The sequence below is a fragment of the Diplotaxodon limnothrissa genome, linkage group LG4 (assembly GCF_057381915.1).
Source record: "Diplotaxodon limnothrissa isolate DT_005_m linkage group LG4, D_limnothrissa_male_GT1.1, whole genome shotgun sequence".
In the NCBI taxonomy this organism is placed as follows: Eukaryota; Metazoa; Chordata; class Actinopteri; order Cichliformes; family Cichlidae; genus Diplotaxodon; species Diplotaxodon limnothrissa.
In genome coordinates this window covers 20,788,704-20,806,252 of record NC_140599.1, presented here as the reverse complement: position 1 = coordinate 20,806,252, position 17,549 = coordinate 20,788,704, and the positions used below count along the sequence as shown (strand labels likewise).

Below are 17,549 nucleotides of genomic sequence, written 5' to 3'. Positions count from 1 at the left end.
TTATGGGTTTACTTAAAAACCACAAATTTGTTTGCTGAAGCTTTCTTTTGTAGTTTCATGCTAACAGAGTATTTTAAGGTGACCCTATAAAAAGGTTGTTGTAGAAAGTATGTGTTATATTGACCATGTAATACATGCTAATACATGGATTATTATGACTCTGTGCCTTTTTTTAAACAACTATAAAAGGCACATTTGGGTTTTTATTTTGAAAGGAGAGAGGGGACGTGATATGGTATTTATTCTGGCGTCACTTTCTTTCTTTCTCCCTCTTACACACACACACACACACACACACACACACACATACAAACACACACTTCTCTCGGCTGGACGGCTGGAAGCGCACAGAGACAGAAGATGGTGGCGGCTGCTGCTGCCACCGTGTTGCCCGCTGCGCCTGGATTGCGCGCACAGCGTTTTTGCGCACGTGTAGACGCCGGTGCGGCACACAAATTGTGATCAGATAACCCGGTAATAGGACAATTCTATCTCTCACTGTGGACGGCACAAGGGATGGAAAGGCAGGACGGTGCAGCAGCAGCCCTAATCTAGCCTGTCATTTGAATCTTGAATCACCTGGAGGTATGACGATATTCTTTGTATCCTGCCCAATTAATCAAAGTGGCCGTATGAAGGCAGCGCTGTGCTTTAGCCTGTGGGACTGTGCTACTGGGGGGAGTGGGGAGGAGGTGGAGACCTTTTAATTAGCCCTACTTTCTCCGGGGCTTTCGTCGTCTGGCGATTACAGGGGGGACCAAGCTGTCGTGGGCAAACTTTACTTCATATACCAGGAAGGACTGGACTTCACGCTGCCTGCTCCAGGGGTCTGTTTGTCTTCGCAGATTTCCGTCTGAGACACCACACAGCCGGGAATGGTCAGGATATTAAGACAATCTGGATATTTTCCTTCTTGGGGCGCACTGACGATGAATTGGCCACAGTTTGGATGTGAATACCAAAGCAGCGCTAACAAAACACTGATTTAAGACTGGCTGGGCTATAGCCTTGAGAGGCGCGCGAATCTGTGGAGTGGTCATTGCCGTCTGAGCTCTTGCAGTAACGCCGAATAGTTCATTCGCATCGCATCTCGCTCCTGCAGAACTCCGTGCACAAAATATCTGCCGAGTTCGGAGACGCAGTGACTGTGGAGACTCTGGAGTGGAAAGCCAGGCGAGGACGGGGCGCCGTCCATGAGTGTGTTGGCGATTAGGCCCTGCGGCAAGGAGCGTGGGGGTATAAAAATAAAAACTCAAGTGGCATGATCCCTGTATCCGGTGTTAACCTACGCCTTAATTTTAACCGCTGACCTTTTGGATCGACACAGCAAACGACAAAAGCTCTAACCACTGCGTCCGACTGGCCCTGGATGAAGTTTTGCTCAGTCATGTAAACTTCACATGGTTTAGTTCACTTGACATCGACGTGTATGGAAGTACAAGCGTGGGTAACTGAGTGGATAAGCGGAATTGGACACGCACCAGCAATGAAAGCGGGCTGAGCAAACACAGAGTACAAAACAACTTGACAGAATTGAATCTGGGTTTTTTAGACACATTTTGAGAGCACCTTAAAATAACTTATCCTCTCAGTCCTATTTGTGTGTGTATGTGTGTATTTTTCAGCATTTCCCTGTACTCACAGTATTGTGTAATTCTGTCCGTTTGGCCAAATAGTTTCCAATGAATGAAGCAAAGAGCTGGCTGCCTCGGCAGAGGAGGCACTGGGTGAACCTTGCAGTTTCAAGTGCGTCGAGTCAAAACATCGGGAATGTAGAGGAATGCAGGGATTGACGTCAAGAATGGCAGAAATGAACTACTCAGAAACTTTGGATGGTCTGCTGGTGTTTCTGCAGCCAGAGCACAGAGTGTGATTTTTCTCTCAAACTTTTTCCCCAACCCTTCCTTTTTTAAAAAAAAAAATTCTAAAGATTGAACAATCATACTGTGTGGCCACAACTTTTTGCCTTACTTCATTTGTGTTTCCCGAGAAATAACTGTGCCTTCTGCCTAGTTTTTGGGTTTTTTGTAATTTTTTTCTTTTTGATAGATTAGAAGAAAACATGGCATCCCCCCAGCATCAGCAACTGTTGCCTCACAACACAGAAGTGAGCTGTGACTCAAGTGGAGATGGAGGCGTATCGGTGAGAATTGGCAGTAGTGTCAAACACAAGCATGGAGGCGGGCCGCTGGGTTCAATCGGGGGAGGCTTCATTGGTGGAGCCAAGCACTGCAAGTACAGCATTTCCTCTAGCTGTAGCTCTGGGGAGTCCGGATTGAGGAGGCCGGTGGTCAAGAGTTTTCGTTCTCACAAAAAGATGCCACAGCTTTTTGAGAGATCTGCCGGCCATTTCTGGGACCCAAAGTTTGACTCTTCTATCCTGGAGGAGGCCTGTAGAGAACGGTGTTTCCCTCAGACCCAGAGACGCTTCCGTTTTGTGCTTTTTTACCTCCTAGCAGCTGCTTTACTCTGGGGAGTTTACTTTGCTGCCAACCCTTCCCGCTGTGATAGGGTTGCTTTTCTCGTCCCCACTGCTTCCTTCCTCCTTTTCTGCTTCCTCCTCTTCCTCTTAACGTTTACCAAACTGTACTCTCGCTGCTACAACCAAGCATCTCTGCTCCTCATCCTTGTAACCTTCATACTGACCCTGGCCCCCCAGATTCAGACATCTGGCTTCAAGGACCCTGAGTCTCCAGCACCTACACTTGATGTGGAAGAATTCAGTGGAATAGGGCCCACATACAACATGTCATATGAAAAATTTGTGGGAGATAGCAACTGGTGTCCCTGTCTTTCTCCTGTAGGCACCTTCTCCCTTTGCATTGAGGTTCTTCTGTTGCTATATAGCGTCCTCCACGTTCGTCTCTATGCCTCTGTCCTCCTTGGGTTTCTCTACTCCATCTTTTTTGAGAGTTTGGGATGGCTGCAACTGACTCAGGTAGGCGAGAAGTGGAGCTTAGCCGCCCCATCAGATTGGGATACTCTAAGGTGGTTGGGCCCAGCAAAAGCCTTGCTTCATCTCTGCGCTCACGCCATCGGTATGCACCTGTTCATCATGTCTGAGGTGCGGTCGCGGAGCACCTTCCTTAAGGTCGGACAAGCTATCATGCACGGCAAAGACCTGGAAGTGGAGAAAGCCTTGAAGGAACGAATGATCCACTCTGTTATGCCCAGAATCGTGGCTGATGAGCTCATGAAGCAGGGCGATGACGACATAGGTGATCATTCTGTTAAACGTTACTCCACCAGCGGGGCTGCTGCTGCCATCTCCAGCCCTAAAAACAATAAACGCAAGAAAACCTCCATCCCCCGAGGCCAGATCATCTTCAGGCCCTTCAACATGAAACGGATGGAGCCTGTCAGCATCCTTTTTGCAGATATTGTGGGCTTCACCAAAATGTCTGCCAACAAATCTGCTCATGCCCTCGTTGGACTTCTTAATGACTTGTTCGGACGATTTGATAGACTTTGTGAGCTCACCGGCTGTGAAAAGATCAGCACTCTAGGAGACTGTTACTACTGTGTGGCCGGGTGTCCCGAGCCCCGACCAGATCACGCCTATTGCTGTGTGGAGATGGGCCTGGGCATGATTCAGGCTATTGAACAGTTCTGCCAGGAGAAGCGGGAGATGGTGAACATGAGGGTGGGAGTCCACACTGGCACCGTACTGTGCGGCATCCTGGGCATGAAGCGCTTCAAGTTCGACGTTTGGTCAAACGATGTCAACCTGGCCAACCTGATGGAGCAACTAGGCGTTGCTGGGAAGGTGCACCTATCACACGCCACTGCCAAATTCCTGGATGAACGCTACCAGCATGAGGACGGACAGGTCATGGAGAGAATAGGACAGAGTGTGGTGGCTGACCAGCTCAAAGGTAAGTGAGAAGAAATGATAAAGTAGAGTGAAAAACATTTGTTGCTTTTCGATCTGCTTTATTGTAGATTGGCTGTCGGTTCATCGGCATTAAAGTCGATGTGTTCTAATACTTTTACCCTACCCACAGAGGAAATGTGTGCTCACGCCAGCATATTACTATTTCACCCTCCAGGTGAATCAAAGCACTTGTGAGGAAGCATTTGCATTGGTCAAGGTCAGAACGGAGTTTAAGCATCATGTATTATACCTGATGGGCTGGCAGGGCTTTGAGTGTGTTATCAGTGCCCTCTGTGGCACTGGTACTATGTGACTCTATCACAGACAGACGCCATCTTCTTTCCCGTCCTTCCCTGCTCTTTGTTCTCTTCTTCAATTACATTGCCTTCCAGACGTCCTCAGTGTGTTGCGTTCCCGTTACCTTGCCCTGAACCTCTGGGATTGCTTTACAACTTAATGCAACTGTCACCTTTTCTAAAAGAGATTTGCCTGCAGCTATATCCTCAGCCCTCTATCTTGTCTTTTATGCTGCTCGACTGGAGGCTTTTTTTATATGATGCATTTATGCAAAACGCCTCAGTGTGACTAAATGTTGGCTTAACTGCTCTTCTCGTCATTTAAGGCTTTCTGATCCATTATCAGCCATTGTAAGTGAAGTGAAAGTGTCTGACTAAGGTATTGCAGATGGTGTTCATCTGCCCTTTTGAATTAGCATTTTGGGTTTATTTTTGCTTCACTGTGCTGCCTTGAAGGCTGCATGTCAGATTTTGTCCAGTGCATTTTAGGCAGGAATTAGTGTGAGCACAAATTAGCAATTCAAATGTAGACATTAATAATTTGGGCGCATAAATTATCAGTGTATTTATATACACATCATTTCCCCCCAGAGATCAGTGCTGGGATCAGTCAAGGAAAAGGAGCGACTGAAAGTGCCCTTTGTTTACCAGGCGGCAGGGCCGATTTATAGGCCTGCATTTTCCTCTCATCTTTTAGATTAATGAGCGACTACCACTCTTGCTCTTATGCTTCTTTTATTTTTATTCTGAAGATAAATGTCTTATCCAGAGTGCTATCGCCCTATTCGCCTCTTCTTTTCCCCTTATTCATGCCTCCTTTCATGCCTCCATCATGTATTCACTTCCCCCCATAAGATTTATCTTCATCCTGTAGGTTTCCTATGCCAGTGACAGAGCTGGCTGTCAGGAGAGAGTTGTTCTCCAGCGCTGTAAAATTCCCTCCGCTGTCTAGCTCACTCTGTGTAAATCTCTTGGGTACCACTGCAGCCAAGCATGGATTGTGTCTGAGTCTGGTTCCTGTTGCTTGACTCAGAAGTAAATTTCTCCGACCTAGACAGCGATCGCCGTCTGGCTGTCTTTTATGTATCTTTGAAGCACTTTTTGAGTTAGTGTAATGTTTTAGTTTCTGGGTTTTTTTGCAATTGCACTATAAGTTGGAGGTGGGTTTCTGACCAAAACGTGCCTACTTCCAAGTTTATATCCTCTTATTTATATCGAGCTGCTTTTAATATAAGCTGTTTATGGTTCATTGTAAAAAAAGGAAGGTTCATACGGAGGGCAGCCACGTGTGGACAGTTGAGTTTTACAGCTGCGTCCTGTTCCCTCCTCAGCTCTAAACCTCAGTAGTGAGGAGTTTTAGGAAGAAAGTGATGAAATTGGGGCCGAGTTTGCATCCTGTTCTTGTAAGTAATGCGGATATTACAGTTTATTATGAGCCTCTAATTGTTTTCGTTGCACTTGAGACACCTTTGACAGAAATACCTGCTACTGTGTTTCTAAGGTGACGTGGCGATGCCTGTCTTATCTAGCAAGGAGTCAAAAACCTGAAGGTGTGTTTTTTCTAAGCAAAACAAAATTAAATCTAACAAAATTCAACAATAATCAAATATTAGTGTAACGGTGGACCCAAGAAATACCAGCCGGAGCGACTTTGACAATGCAGAAACCTTTTATTAAACTCGGGGTAACGTGGACACATATACTCCGCGCTCTCTTTCTCTGCTGTCACCCCCGTCTCCGTCTGTCACTGCCAACACATAAAGAGACACAATCACTGTCAGATCCCAGCACACCTGTTCACCCCGCCCCTGCGCCGCCCCGGGAGCTCACTGCGTCACGCCTCCTCTGCAGCTGGCCAAGGACCACACCCACGCCACAATTAGTCTGTAGAAATGCTGAAAAATATCATGAAATTAGTTTGGTCAAGGCAAAAGTGATGATCTGCAACATCAAGTTGCAAGTCTACCCCTGAAATATTCAGTTTGACTGCCACGAGGAAAAAAAAAAGGAGCAAATCCTCACTTTAGAGGACATATAACAATTAAATATATATTGCTCATTACTTTATGGCATTTTTTAGAGGATTTGCGTCTTAATTGCATAATTTAAAAATAGTATTCATAGGCAGTTGGAGCCTTACCATAAATCATAACACGGTTTGCTGGAAGGATATTATGATATGATTCTTCTATAAACAAACATACAAGCTTTTTATCACGTAGCTATCTATGCTTTTTGTTTGTTACTTTTTCTTACTGGAAAAGCTATATTTGGCTCCATTTCCCCAGAAAAGTACCTGCATACGTCTTTCCTTTGTGCGCAATGCAGAATGATGGGACCTGCAGAAGATTATCCCTTTGGAGGAGACTGTCGGTGTGGCCTTGTTATTTTTCTGCTGATGACAGAATCGCCACACAAAACATTGCTCTTCTCTTTTTCAAGAAGCCATTGTTTCCTGGGAAAAAATAACGTTGTTTTTTATTTTTGGCTGATGCTTACTGAGGATTGCACATACTACAGTAAGAATGAAGTTATTGCTTTCATAACCAATTCATGTCTTAATCTCCACAACTTCAACAATATTACATGTGAGCAACTAGTAGTTACAGCTGTCACAAGTAATGCCCACACTGCTTTGGATAGTTAGTGGAAACACTTCTGATAGATACTCTTATAATGAAAAAGATGGAAAATGATTGTTAGTAACAAACCCGCAGGGATTTATCATCTTAAATTGAAGGTCCCTTCAGCTTTATAGAGTTTCTTAGTAATCTTTGGAGCTGTCACAGCTTTTTCAGAAGACGGGAAGGCATGTGTTTTCAACCCAGTAGCTCTAAAAACCTACTGCACAGTGCCTGCTCAGCACCAGAGAGCAGACAGACACAGCAGAGCCAAGTCTAATGACCCACATTCATGGGCTTATTTATATTGGTCAAACTCATGTTGTCGCCATTCACAAACGATGCAGGTCCAGTCCTGGGGGCACTACATCATGTCCATGTATAGCACTGCCCACAATCCTTCCAAAAGATGCTGGCTCCAGATCTGGATTCAAATGTTAATCGCTTCTAAGCTGGGCCTATCTCTCAAACAGACAAACAATGCCTCCCTGGCAGACAATAACTTTGCTGTATAACTGCTGGGTGTGCAAGTTCACCTCGGTGACTTGACTTGCTGCACAGGTGGTATCCTGTCACGGTACCATGCTGGAATTCACTGGGTGAATAAGAGCAACCCATTTTCTTACAAATGTTTGTAGAGGCAGTCTGCATGCTTAGCTGCTTGAGTTTATACACCTGTGGCCATGGAAGGGTTTGGAACACCTGAATTCAATGATCTGGCTGGGTGAGTGAATACTTTTGGCAAAATATTGAAAGCCAGTGATGTGCTTTCCCTGCTCATGACTGTGAAAGGGTCTGCCTGGGTGTGAAAAACTCTGCAGATGTCTGGGTACCCTCCAAGTTGTTGTGACAACACAAACTGTCCTACACAGCCACCAAACTACAAGAGCACCAACAGTGCGTGTGTCCTCAAACAAAACTCCACCCTACTACATATTAGTACGAAGAGAACAACTACTTGTGTCCAAAAGTACATAAATGAATGTTTTTTAAAAAAAGAAATGAAGCAAAATGAGAAGCAGTTGCTCCACTTCACCTAATTTGAACCTCTGATAGCTCTTTTGTACAATAGGCTCTTACCAAGAATACTCATTACAGCGTTCTCACTAACCAGCTGCCTCGAGGTTTAGCATGTTCGTGACCTTTTAATAAGTCATATTGCTGAGCGAAGCTGTGTCGGGCGGCTACGTACAGCATTACCTTCTCTCACCCTGTTTTCATCTCTGTGCCCTGAGGGAGATTTCTAATTAAGCAAGACTGGGTAATCTCCTTGGCTAAAGTGATTAATGTTAGTAATTCTCCATCGTCATATCTTCCCTCACTGGCCTGTTGTTATCCCGACCACGGAACGCATCGGCCGTCTCCCTGCCAGCCCTTTTTATCACAGCAAATGATATTGATTGCTTATAATGAGGCTGTCATAGCCGTGTGTGTTTGTGATGAGGAAACAAGGGAGACAACAGCAACCAGACAGGGTTTGATGTCGTGTAGATATCAAATGAAAATAACCAGGGTTTGTATGCAGAAGGCAACATGTCTCTTTATTTTGTGAATTTGTAGCACCGCCTTTACCCCTTGCTAAGAATTGATTAGCTACATTACGGTATAATTGATTTTTTTTTTAGCAAAGACCAAAACCAATTTGCAAAATGTCTGTGTCTCCAGCTCTATTAATATCCTTTAACATTTACGAGTTATTGACAGTTATTTTTGTTTTGGTTAACTCGTGCACATGTACATATTAGCTTTCCCATGTCTGTACCCCTGTGCTGTTCTATAGGGAGCTACGGTCACTCAGCAAATTGCACAATATTTCCTTTAAGCTCAGTGGAAAATTACTTACAATGGTTTCTACCTGTGACCTTGACTGGGATAAATGAGGCTGGTTTTGTGGTTATGCTTAGAGAAGCAGAGAAAGAGAAATGAAGGTGAGAGAGACGATGAAATGCATTTAGCTTTGGTCCTGTTCTGCTGGGAGAGACCTGGTTTTTGACCAGCGGATATTAGTAGCTTAATGAAAGAAAAGAAAAAAGAAGAAGCAGAGATACATCTCTATTGGCTCACTGTATTTTGCATTCATTGGTTTCAGTTTTGAGCTCTGGAGTGAAGCACACATAAACAAAAATTGTCTAAACACATTAAAACCACTGTATTTTACTGCCAACGCGATGTGGACGTGTGTGTGTGTTTGTTTGCGTGCGTCCACTGCCCTTATACTGCTGTACTTGACAAAAAGTTAAATGGTTTGGCTTTTTCACCCTAATATGTATACGCAGCTGTCTTCTCCCCTTGCCAACAACAAAATACCTGGCATAATTTCTGTCTAGCCTCTTGAATCCAAATCAGTATGCACACACAGCATTCAGCCCTACAATTGAAAGACAGGGGTGGCGAAAGTGAAGTGGGCTGCATTTGAGCGCTTGGTGGGGTTATGAGAGGCATACATAGGGCTATAGACATGCTAGACTGTTGTGGCACAACTGTTAGGAAGGTAAGTGCGTTAAATAAGGGGTAGGTAGTAGTGGACTGAAAGTGGGACAAAACTGCACAGAGGCAGCCAGGGGAAAGCTAAGCTGTTATATAGTTTTACAGTGACCAAGCAGAGGCTAGAGCACCTTGGCTTTGCATGGCAGATGCCAGGTTGGCCTAGGGAGTAATGGCATAATACATCACATTGTTTGATATTGTACAGCACATATTATAGTTCAGCACGGCATGGCACTCTAGCCCCCAGAAATGCAATCTCACCATTTGTCATCCTTGGCCTTATCATACTGAACAAGTCTGCAGAGCCTCAGGGTGTCAAGCTCTGCAAACACAGGTCCATTGTGGCAAGGTTATTGAAGGAATATGATGTGGTGATTAGCTGATTATTTCTTCTTTTTTTTAATTGCAGCAATCATTTCGATAATCTTCTGTGTCACACTGTTACTCTGCAGGATTAAAAAACGAGAAAAAAAGCTCTTTTCGTTCAGGAGAGTTGTGTAAGCAAGGGAACTGCTCGCTGTTTTGACCCAGCAAGCAGTAAAAGATTGAGGAGGAGCTGTAATGAGCTTCTGGATCAAGAGCAGGAAAAGCAGAAAACATACTAATGTAAAAAAAAAAGAGCTCAATGAGCTTTCATTTAAGCTGATACTGTGGGAGATTTTTATTTATGTTCTGAAAATCCATGCATCCCCATTGTGATACGCCTCCTCCTGACAAGTGTCAGAGGACCCTGTAGACCTCTCAGCCCACCTATAGGGGACAGCTGTCCTGTAGACTCAATGCTAAAGTGTCCTACCTCTGTCTGTTGTGACAGAGATGACCCAGGGCGAGGAGGATGAGAGGACCTGATATCAGCAGCACAGCTGTCTCCGTGATAAGACGCTGCACTTGCAAGCAGCTGACATGGCTGAGCCTGTAGAATACCATGTGATGTACCATGTGATGTAGTATGTGGAGTGGAACATGCCTTGTTTCATTTTTAAATTTAAGGTAAGGACGTCAACTCAATAGTTTTGCTTACAAAGTATAATTCGCAGGTAACATTTTAATGGTTACATCGTGGATTTTTAATGCTGTGTACTGTAAAAGCCATCCTGCCATGATATTGACTCGATATAATTATTGCAGAATAAATGTAGTGTTTTGTTGATATTGTTAAGGTGACAAGAGTGACTGCTTGAGTGTTTGTGCGTCATGTTACTAGTATTTCCAGATTTAATTCGCCAAAGTCAGGGATAATTTATCAATTCTTTTTCGTTCCTTGTCTCTGGGAAAGTGGTGGGAAATTTTCCACCTTCTCCTAAAAACCTGTTTTTGAATCACATTGTGTCAAAGTGCTTGATTTGTTCAGTAGGAGTCAAAAATATGAAATGGAGACCTGCTGTCTGTTGCAGGCGTTGTCATTTCTGATCATACTGATGTCATTGTAGGATCTGTTTTGGTATAAGACGAGAGCGGGCCTCTGTTTCAGCTGCTTCATTAGCCACCATTAAACTGGAGGCTTAATGAAGGTAAGCTAATGTAGTGGAGCCATGCATTGAACTAATGTGTGGAGGTGTTTGTGGACAGATTTGTCTATAATTAGTCCATAACTCAGGAGGTTGTGAGTAGTGGAGGATGGAGGGAGTGCTGATTTGCAGGACTGTAAACATAACTTTATTGTGTGTTACAACAATGTTCTATAACTATAATGTAAACAGTTTTCATACCTTCTCATACTTTTTGCATTTGGAATATTTATTAATATCCTAAAGTAACAACCTTGTAGAAGACCAGAGATAAAGCTATTTATCTATACTCACAGGTTACTTTGGTACACCTATTCAACTGGTTGCTAATGCAATTATCCGTTTAACCAGTCACGTGGCAGCAACTCGATGCATCTAGGGATGTAGATGTGGTCAAGAGGACGTACTTCAGTTCAAACTGAGCATCAAAATGGTAAAGAAAGGTGATTTAAGTGACTTTGAACATGGTATGGTTGTTGATGCCAGACATGTTGGTCTTAAAGTATTAAAGAAACCGCTGAGCTACTGCTGCACACAACCATCTCTAGGATTAGAGGGAATGCTCCAAAAAAGAGAAAAATATCCAGTCAGCGGCAAATCTCTGTGCTGAAATGCCTTGTTAATGTCAGAGGTCAGAGGAGAATACTCAGACTGCTGTGATAGGAAGGGAACAGTAACTCAAATACCCACTTATTACTGAGGTATGCAGAAGAGTATCTCTGAACGCACAACAAGTCAAAGGTTGGAGCGGGTGGGCCACAGCCACAGAAAACCACACTGTGTGTCATGGATTTATCCTTCCTTGTATTAACAGTTCAGTCTTTTGGTGGTGTAATAGTCTAGGGAATTTTTTTTTTTTTTTTGGGGGGGGGGGGGCCTTAGTACCAGCTGAATATTGTTTAAATGCCACAGCCTAACTGAGTATTGTTGCTCCCTTTATGACCACAGTGTACCCATCGTCAGCAGGACAGGGGCACCTCCAGAAATTATTCAGAGGTGCCCATATAGGGGCCACAAATAATATTGGGGTGGTACACCAAAAACAGAATTTTCAGTTTTAAATGTGCTGCTGTCAAATATAGGTCACTTGAAACATATGGCAAAAAAGAGAGAAAGAAAGACTTATATCACTGAAAACAGGTACATATGAAAGCCATATGAAAACAAATCCATAATAATCTGTTTTAATTGATTGATTGATTGAAAACAGATCACCTTCAGATTCTTATCATGGATAAGTAGACAAATCTGCAGCATGTGCTGTCATGTCATTGTAGACCAAAATCCCAGAAGTTTCCAGAACCTTTTTAAATCTGTGCCATGAATAATAACGGCAGTTTTGAAGGCAAAAAGAAGTCCAAACTAGCAAGGTGTACCCAATAAAGTGGCTGGTAACACAATAGCTTGTAATAATGTAAACTTTCTTCAACACAGCCAGAGTTTTTAAAGCAATCTTCTGGCTGTTTTCCATGATTGCATGCAGCAAGCCAATCTGTTACGTGGCAGGAGTTTTCACATATGCAAATGTGCTGAGAAGATCAGTTTGTATATTTCCCTGCATTCAAAATGTTCCCTCCTGCAGCGAAGAAATAATAAAATAGAGCAGAATGGAAGCACGGAAAAGAAATAGCAGCAGAAAAAAGGAGAGGGCATGCAAGAAAGGTATTAAAAAAACGATCCAGTGAGAGACAGACAGATGGATAGATTCCTGTTTTGTTAATGGCTTTTGTGTGTCTGTATTTCATAACACCAACCTGAACACAACACATACGATGAAGACGTTACATCTCCATGCCTGTTAGGAGGAGGATGAGAGAACCAGACTTCCACTTAGTGTGGACAGCTGAACACTCACTGCAGTTATAGTACTTTTTGCCTAAAGTATTATCTGTGTTGGTCTAATATTTCCACGGCCTGGGTGTCAAAGCAAAGACACTAAAATTGACGTCTTGTACGTAATTTGCCGAATCCTGCCTGCGACTTCTGGTAGAACATTGCTATTTGACGCCCTGGTATACGCACTCGCACACATGCGCTTTGCTCCAGCTGTGCACCCTGGGCCTGCAAAGGCTAATTGCCATGGCAACGGGCTATTGAAAGAGGTGAGGGTCAGCTGGCTCTTTTTAAATGGAAGGACAGGTGATTTGACAGAGAGAAAGGGTCCAAATTGACTCCATTCAACTGAATTTCTGGCTTTCATATTTCGGTCAAAGCAATGCGAAGACTTATTTTTGTGCGAGTCCAGCAAGAATAAGACAAACACATGCGGCTATACTTTACTGTCTGAGCTCTAAAGGACACCTACGCAAATAGATTACACACTCCGAGGAGCTCAAAAATTCATACACCCTGAAAAAATGGAAAGAAAGTTAAACAAAAAAGAATCTTTCTTTTTTGTCTCTCTGCAGCTGTTGCTATCCCACTGTGTGCTCTGTGTGGTTGTTTATTTAGATCTCTGCTGGTACACTGCGAGTTGTGAGCTGTGTTATCGGCCTAGGCTAGCTTGCCTCGTGGTTCTGCAGACGCTCTGGTGATAAATTGTTATCATGAGTCACCGATGCATCCTAAGCTTCTTCCCCCCCCCCCCCTTTGTGTTCAAGGGTACAGAAAATGCCAGCACTCCTTTTTAATAGATGCACACCAGCCTTTACTGACACTGACAGATGGTGCTCACTCTTAAGGTGACACACAACACTCAGTCCACCCACAGCGCACCTCTCAGTCACAAAACACCTACTTTTGCAATTTATTTATTTATTTTTTGGTTTGAGCACGCTAAATGCAATCACCCACACATACAGCCACACCCTTTCCATGTTTGTAGTGCTGTAGTGACTTGTTAGTGTGCACAGCGGGAGTGAGTGTGTGATAAATGGCTATATGAATTATGAATGATGAAAGATGACGGGGAGTCGGTGCTTGCTTAAGCCTGCTACCGTACTCAACATGCACGGATTGATGGAGCGTGTTTGTGTGGGCGTGCTGCATGAAGTAAAAAAAAAAAAATGTTTTCCTCCGTTTGAACTTGTGGGCATATTTGGGTTTGTTGTGAATGCACAGCGGTGAAGTTCTTCATTATTAGCAGCTGGTAAATTCACTTTAGAGTGTCTGAGGCCAATTTTAGCTCTCTCCTTTCAGTGGATGCGGAAGTATTTTGAAATGTTTGTCTCTCACACCCTTCCTGTGTTACTGTTAAGGACATTTCTGTAATATTTTTGACCTTCCTCTTGAACCATTTAGGTTTTTTTTTTGTCACCCTTGTCTCACTTTTGTGTAATGATTTTCTGTTGTGTAATTTTGTCTTACATAATTCAGCAGTGATGTGCTTTAACTTTATTCAAAACCTGCAAAATTAAGTTAAAACTGACTGTTATCTTCCAGTTTACGCACAGTATAAAAACATCAGCAAGAGTTTGAGCTGTCACCTGAGAAAGCTTCTTGCCAAAAACAAAATAAATCAGTTTATACTTGAGAAAAAGAACTGTCGATGGTCACAAAGCAGGACATAGATATACAAAAGTGTCAAGAACTGGAGTGAGAAGTATCACCAAGAAATTCAAAGAGAGCCACAGAGTACAGAACAAGCCTGGCAGAATTAGGAAGTGAAAGATTTCAAAGACTCTGGAAAGAAAACTAGTGAGAGATGTGTCTAAAGACTCCAGAACAACTGCCAAGACATGAGTGAATAGCTTAGCCAAGTCAGTAATTGTAGTCTGAAAGAAGACAATCACTGGAACCGTACACAGGAATGGACTGCAAGGCTACAGATAAAAAAAAAGCTCCACTTCTGTTGGAGAGACACCTTCAAGCCAGACTGAAGTATGCAAAGGACAACCTGGAGAAAGATTATAGATACTGGTCATATGACATGAAACTAAAGCTCTTTGGCCACAGAGATGCTGCTTATATTTGGAGAAAGAAGGGAGAGATGTACAACCCAAAGGACAGCATTCCCCACGGTGAAATGTGGTGGTGGAAGCGTTATACTGTGGGGACACTTCAGTGCATCTGGAACTGGGAATCTCATCAAGGTAGAAGGAATCAGGAAGAATGAAGACTATGTGAAGAAAGCAAATTCTATCGTGTATCCTCATCATTTCATCAGTTGAATTCACGAGGCTTAACCTAACAAAGAAATGTCAAGTTGGTATTTGTTCTGTTTGTCTGATACAGTCATAAATATGAGCTAACATAATGTCAACTGTAAAATCATTTTTGGCTGAGCTAGTACGTCAGCCACAACATTAAAACCAGCTGTCTCAGACTGCAAGGAGGCTGAAACACAGCGATCCAGGTTTGAGTCCGAGCCGCTCTCCCTCCCTGCTTTCCTATGGAGGAGCAAAGAGAATTAAAAAATAATGTTAACAAACAAAAACACCTGCCTAATCTTTAGTAGCTTCACCAGGCCAGAACAACGTCCACAAGACTGGATGTTCCAGCAACACTGCGTCTTTCTAACAGGATAATTAATGTGTAATTAAGTGAGCACCACAGGCACAAAGGAATGAACTATTAGGTTTTGGCCTCACAGGAAATATGACTAAGATCAGTGAAATTAGTATGAAATGTTGTTTTTAACAATACATAACTTCCACTTCACAGTAATAATTTTTTAAGTGTTTAGTGGTGGTGCAGTGACTAGTTTGTATCCACCAGCCAGCTGATGTTTTTTACTGTGGAGTTTGCGTGTTCTCTCCAGGTACTCCTTGCTTCCTCCTACAGTCCAATGACACGCACAGAGTTGGGTTAATTAGCGATTCTAAGTCGGCCGTAGGTGTGAATGTGGTGTGAATGGTTGTCTGTCTCTCTCTGTGTGCTAGCCCTGCAACAGACTACCAACCATCCAGGATGGAAGGCTGCCTTTCACCTAGCCCTCCTGCAACCCTGGATTCTATACATGGAAGAAAATGGATACGGAGCAAAAAGCATCACCAATGTTTCCTTAAACTGCCGGTGTTCCTGGTCTCTCTGGTGTATGAACTGATCTCCCAGCCTTAGCTTCAGGTTTTCCCCTTGGCTTTAGTGTGGTACAGTCCTTCTGCATTTATCAGCTGCTCCCCCGTACACATACTTCATAGCCCCAGGGAATTTCTCTGCTGTCACCTTTTAAAGCTGTTGCTGACTTACAGCACATGTGTGTGTTTGTGTGTTAAGTACCTGATATATCCCCAACAGAGGTCATCCCCCTTTGTTTGCTGCATAACTTTCAATAAGTTATGCAGCTTATTACTCTTACTCCATGCTTCTTTTTTTCAGTTTTTCTAACCTCCATCTTGTTGCTGTCTCATTGTTGAGTCAGACTGCTGCAACTACTGTTTTTCAAATGGCACCTTCATCAACGCTGTGACATTGCAGCAGTGTTTATCTTCGCAGCCTCCGTATCAAACTGTTCCTCTTCACTGAGATGTGAAATGCAACACAACTGTTAATTATGACACTTGTTAAGAGGATGTAGAAGCAAAAGCATACATGACTTTTGTGTTTGTCTCAGGCGGTATACAGTGGAGGGGTTTCTGGGGTAAGCTGAATTTGTAGTTAGCATCCTCATTTACTTTTGCTGTATCACTTGCCTGTTCTAGTTAGAGAGCCCTCAGGGGAGCGGCACAGTGCTCGGCAGAAGATCCAGCAAATTTCCGTCATCAACCCCCAGTGAAGACACCATTAATCAAAATGTTGAGTTAGCAAAGTTTGTGAGACAGCTGGCGCATGAAAGGGAGGGAGAGGTTGGCCTCTGTCGGCTGTTTGCTTTGATCATTTACCCGGAGCCACAAATGTGGTCGCTGTTTAATCAATAGGGGAGCGCTGCTCATAGCTGTGGGTCAATAGCATCTCTGGCTGAGATAGTTCAGCCTGTAACGAAATCGAATTTCAGTTATGAGACTGTCTTCTGACAATTAATTAAATGTGCAATTTTTCATGGATGTTGGCATTTTATTTGTTTTATTTAAGAGAATGGATGAAGAGAACTGAGTTTCAGACAGCATATTTTAGCATCATATTGTGATAAATAGGAGGAACACCATTAGCTCCTAGCACTCAAACAGCACTTTTCACAGCCAGGAGGAGATACTGGAGGAGATACCAGCATGCTCTTGTGGTTTTGGGGATTTTTAGGTTTTCTCTAAGTTTGTATTTTTGATTGTCTTTGCATTATCGTCCTGTATTCTGTATTGCTGTTATTTAGCTTAACGTTATTTCCCTATACCTGATATGCTTTCCTTTTGGTGTTGTTATTTAGTTTTCAGCTTCTATTCGATAGAGCTCCTAGTCTTCTGTTTATAGTGTTCTTCTTGCTCTTCTTGTATTTATTTAATTTTGTACCTTTAGTTCCTTGGTTGCTTTAGTTGGTCATAGGTTTGTTAATCCCCTTTTTAATTCCTGTTCTGTGTATTTGTTTGTCCTTTGTCTCTGTCAAGTTTGCTTCTGTGATATTTTCTTTTCTATTTTGACGGTCTTTGCCGTTCATGTTTTGTATTTAGCTCTGCTTCCCTTGTCTCATCTTCTGTGATTAGTTTCAGCTGTCCACCCACCCGTTTCCTCTCCCCTCATTACCTGGTGTCTATTTATTTGCCTTACCCCCCCCCCCCCCGAGTTCTTTGTTGCCTGCTGCCTCCTAGTTAGTTGTAGTTTTGGATTCACTATCCTACAGTTGTTTTGTATTTTGTGAAAGCTCACCATTAAAGCTGTTTATGATTTTCAGTTTGTCTCCTGAGGCCTGCATTTTGGGTCTATTTTCTGCCTGCCATGCAGCCGTTTCACGGCA

General features: G+C 43.2%; 1 protein-coding gene across 1 annotated transcript in view; it reads left to right on the top strand.

Annotated features, from left to right (window-relative positions):
* Positions 1 to 325: 325 nt before the first annotated feature.
* Positions 326 to 17,549, top strand: part of adcy9b (adenylate cyclase 9b) — a 40,267-nt gene continuing 23,043 nt past the window's right edge. Inside the window, exon 1 of the mRNA XM_085351622.1 lies at positions 326 to 3,875. Within this exon, the coding sequence (XP_085207748.1) occupies positions 2,063 to 3,875 (1,813 nt within the window). The 5' untranslated portion in view covers positions 326 to 2,062. The remainder of the gene's footprint in view (positions 3,876 to 17,549) is intronic.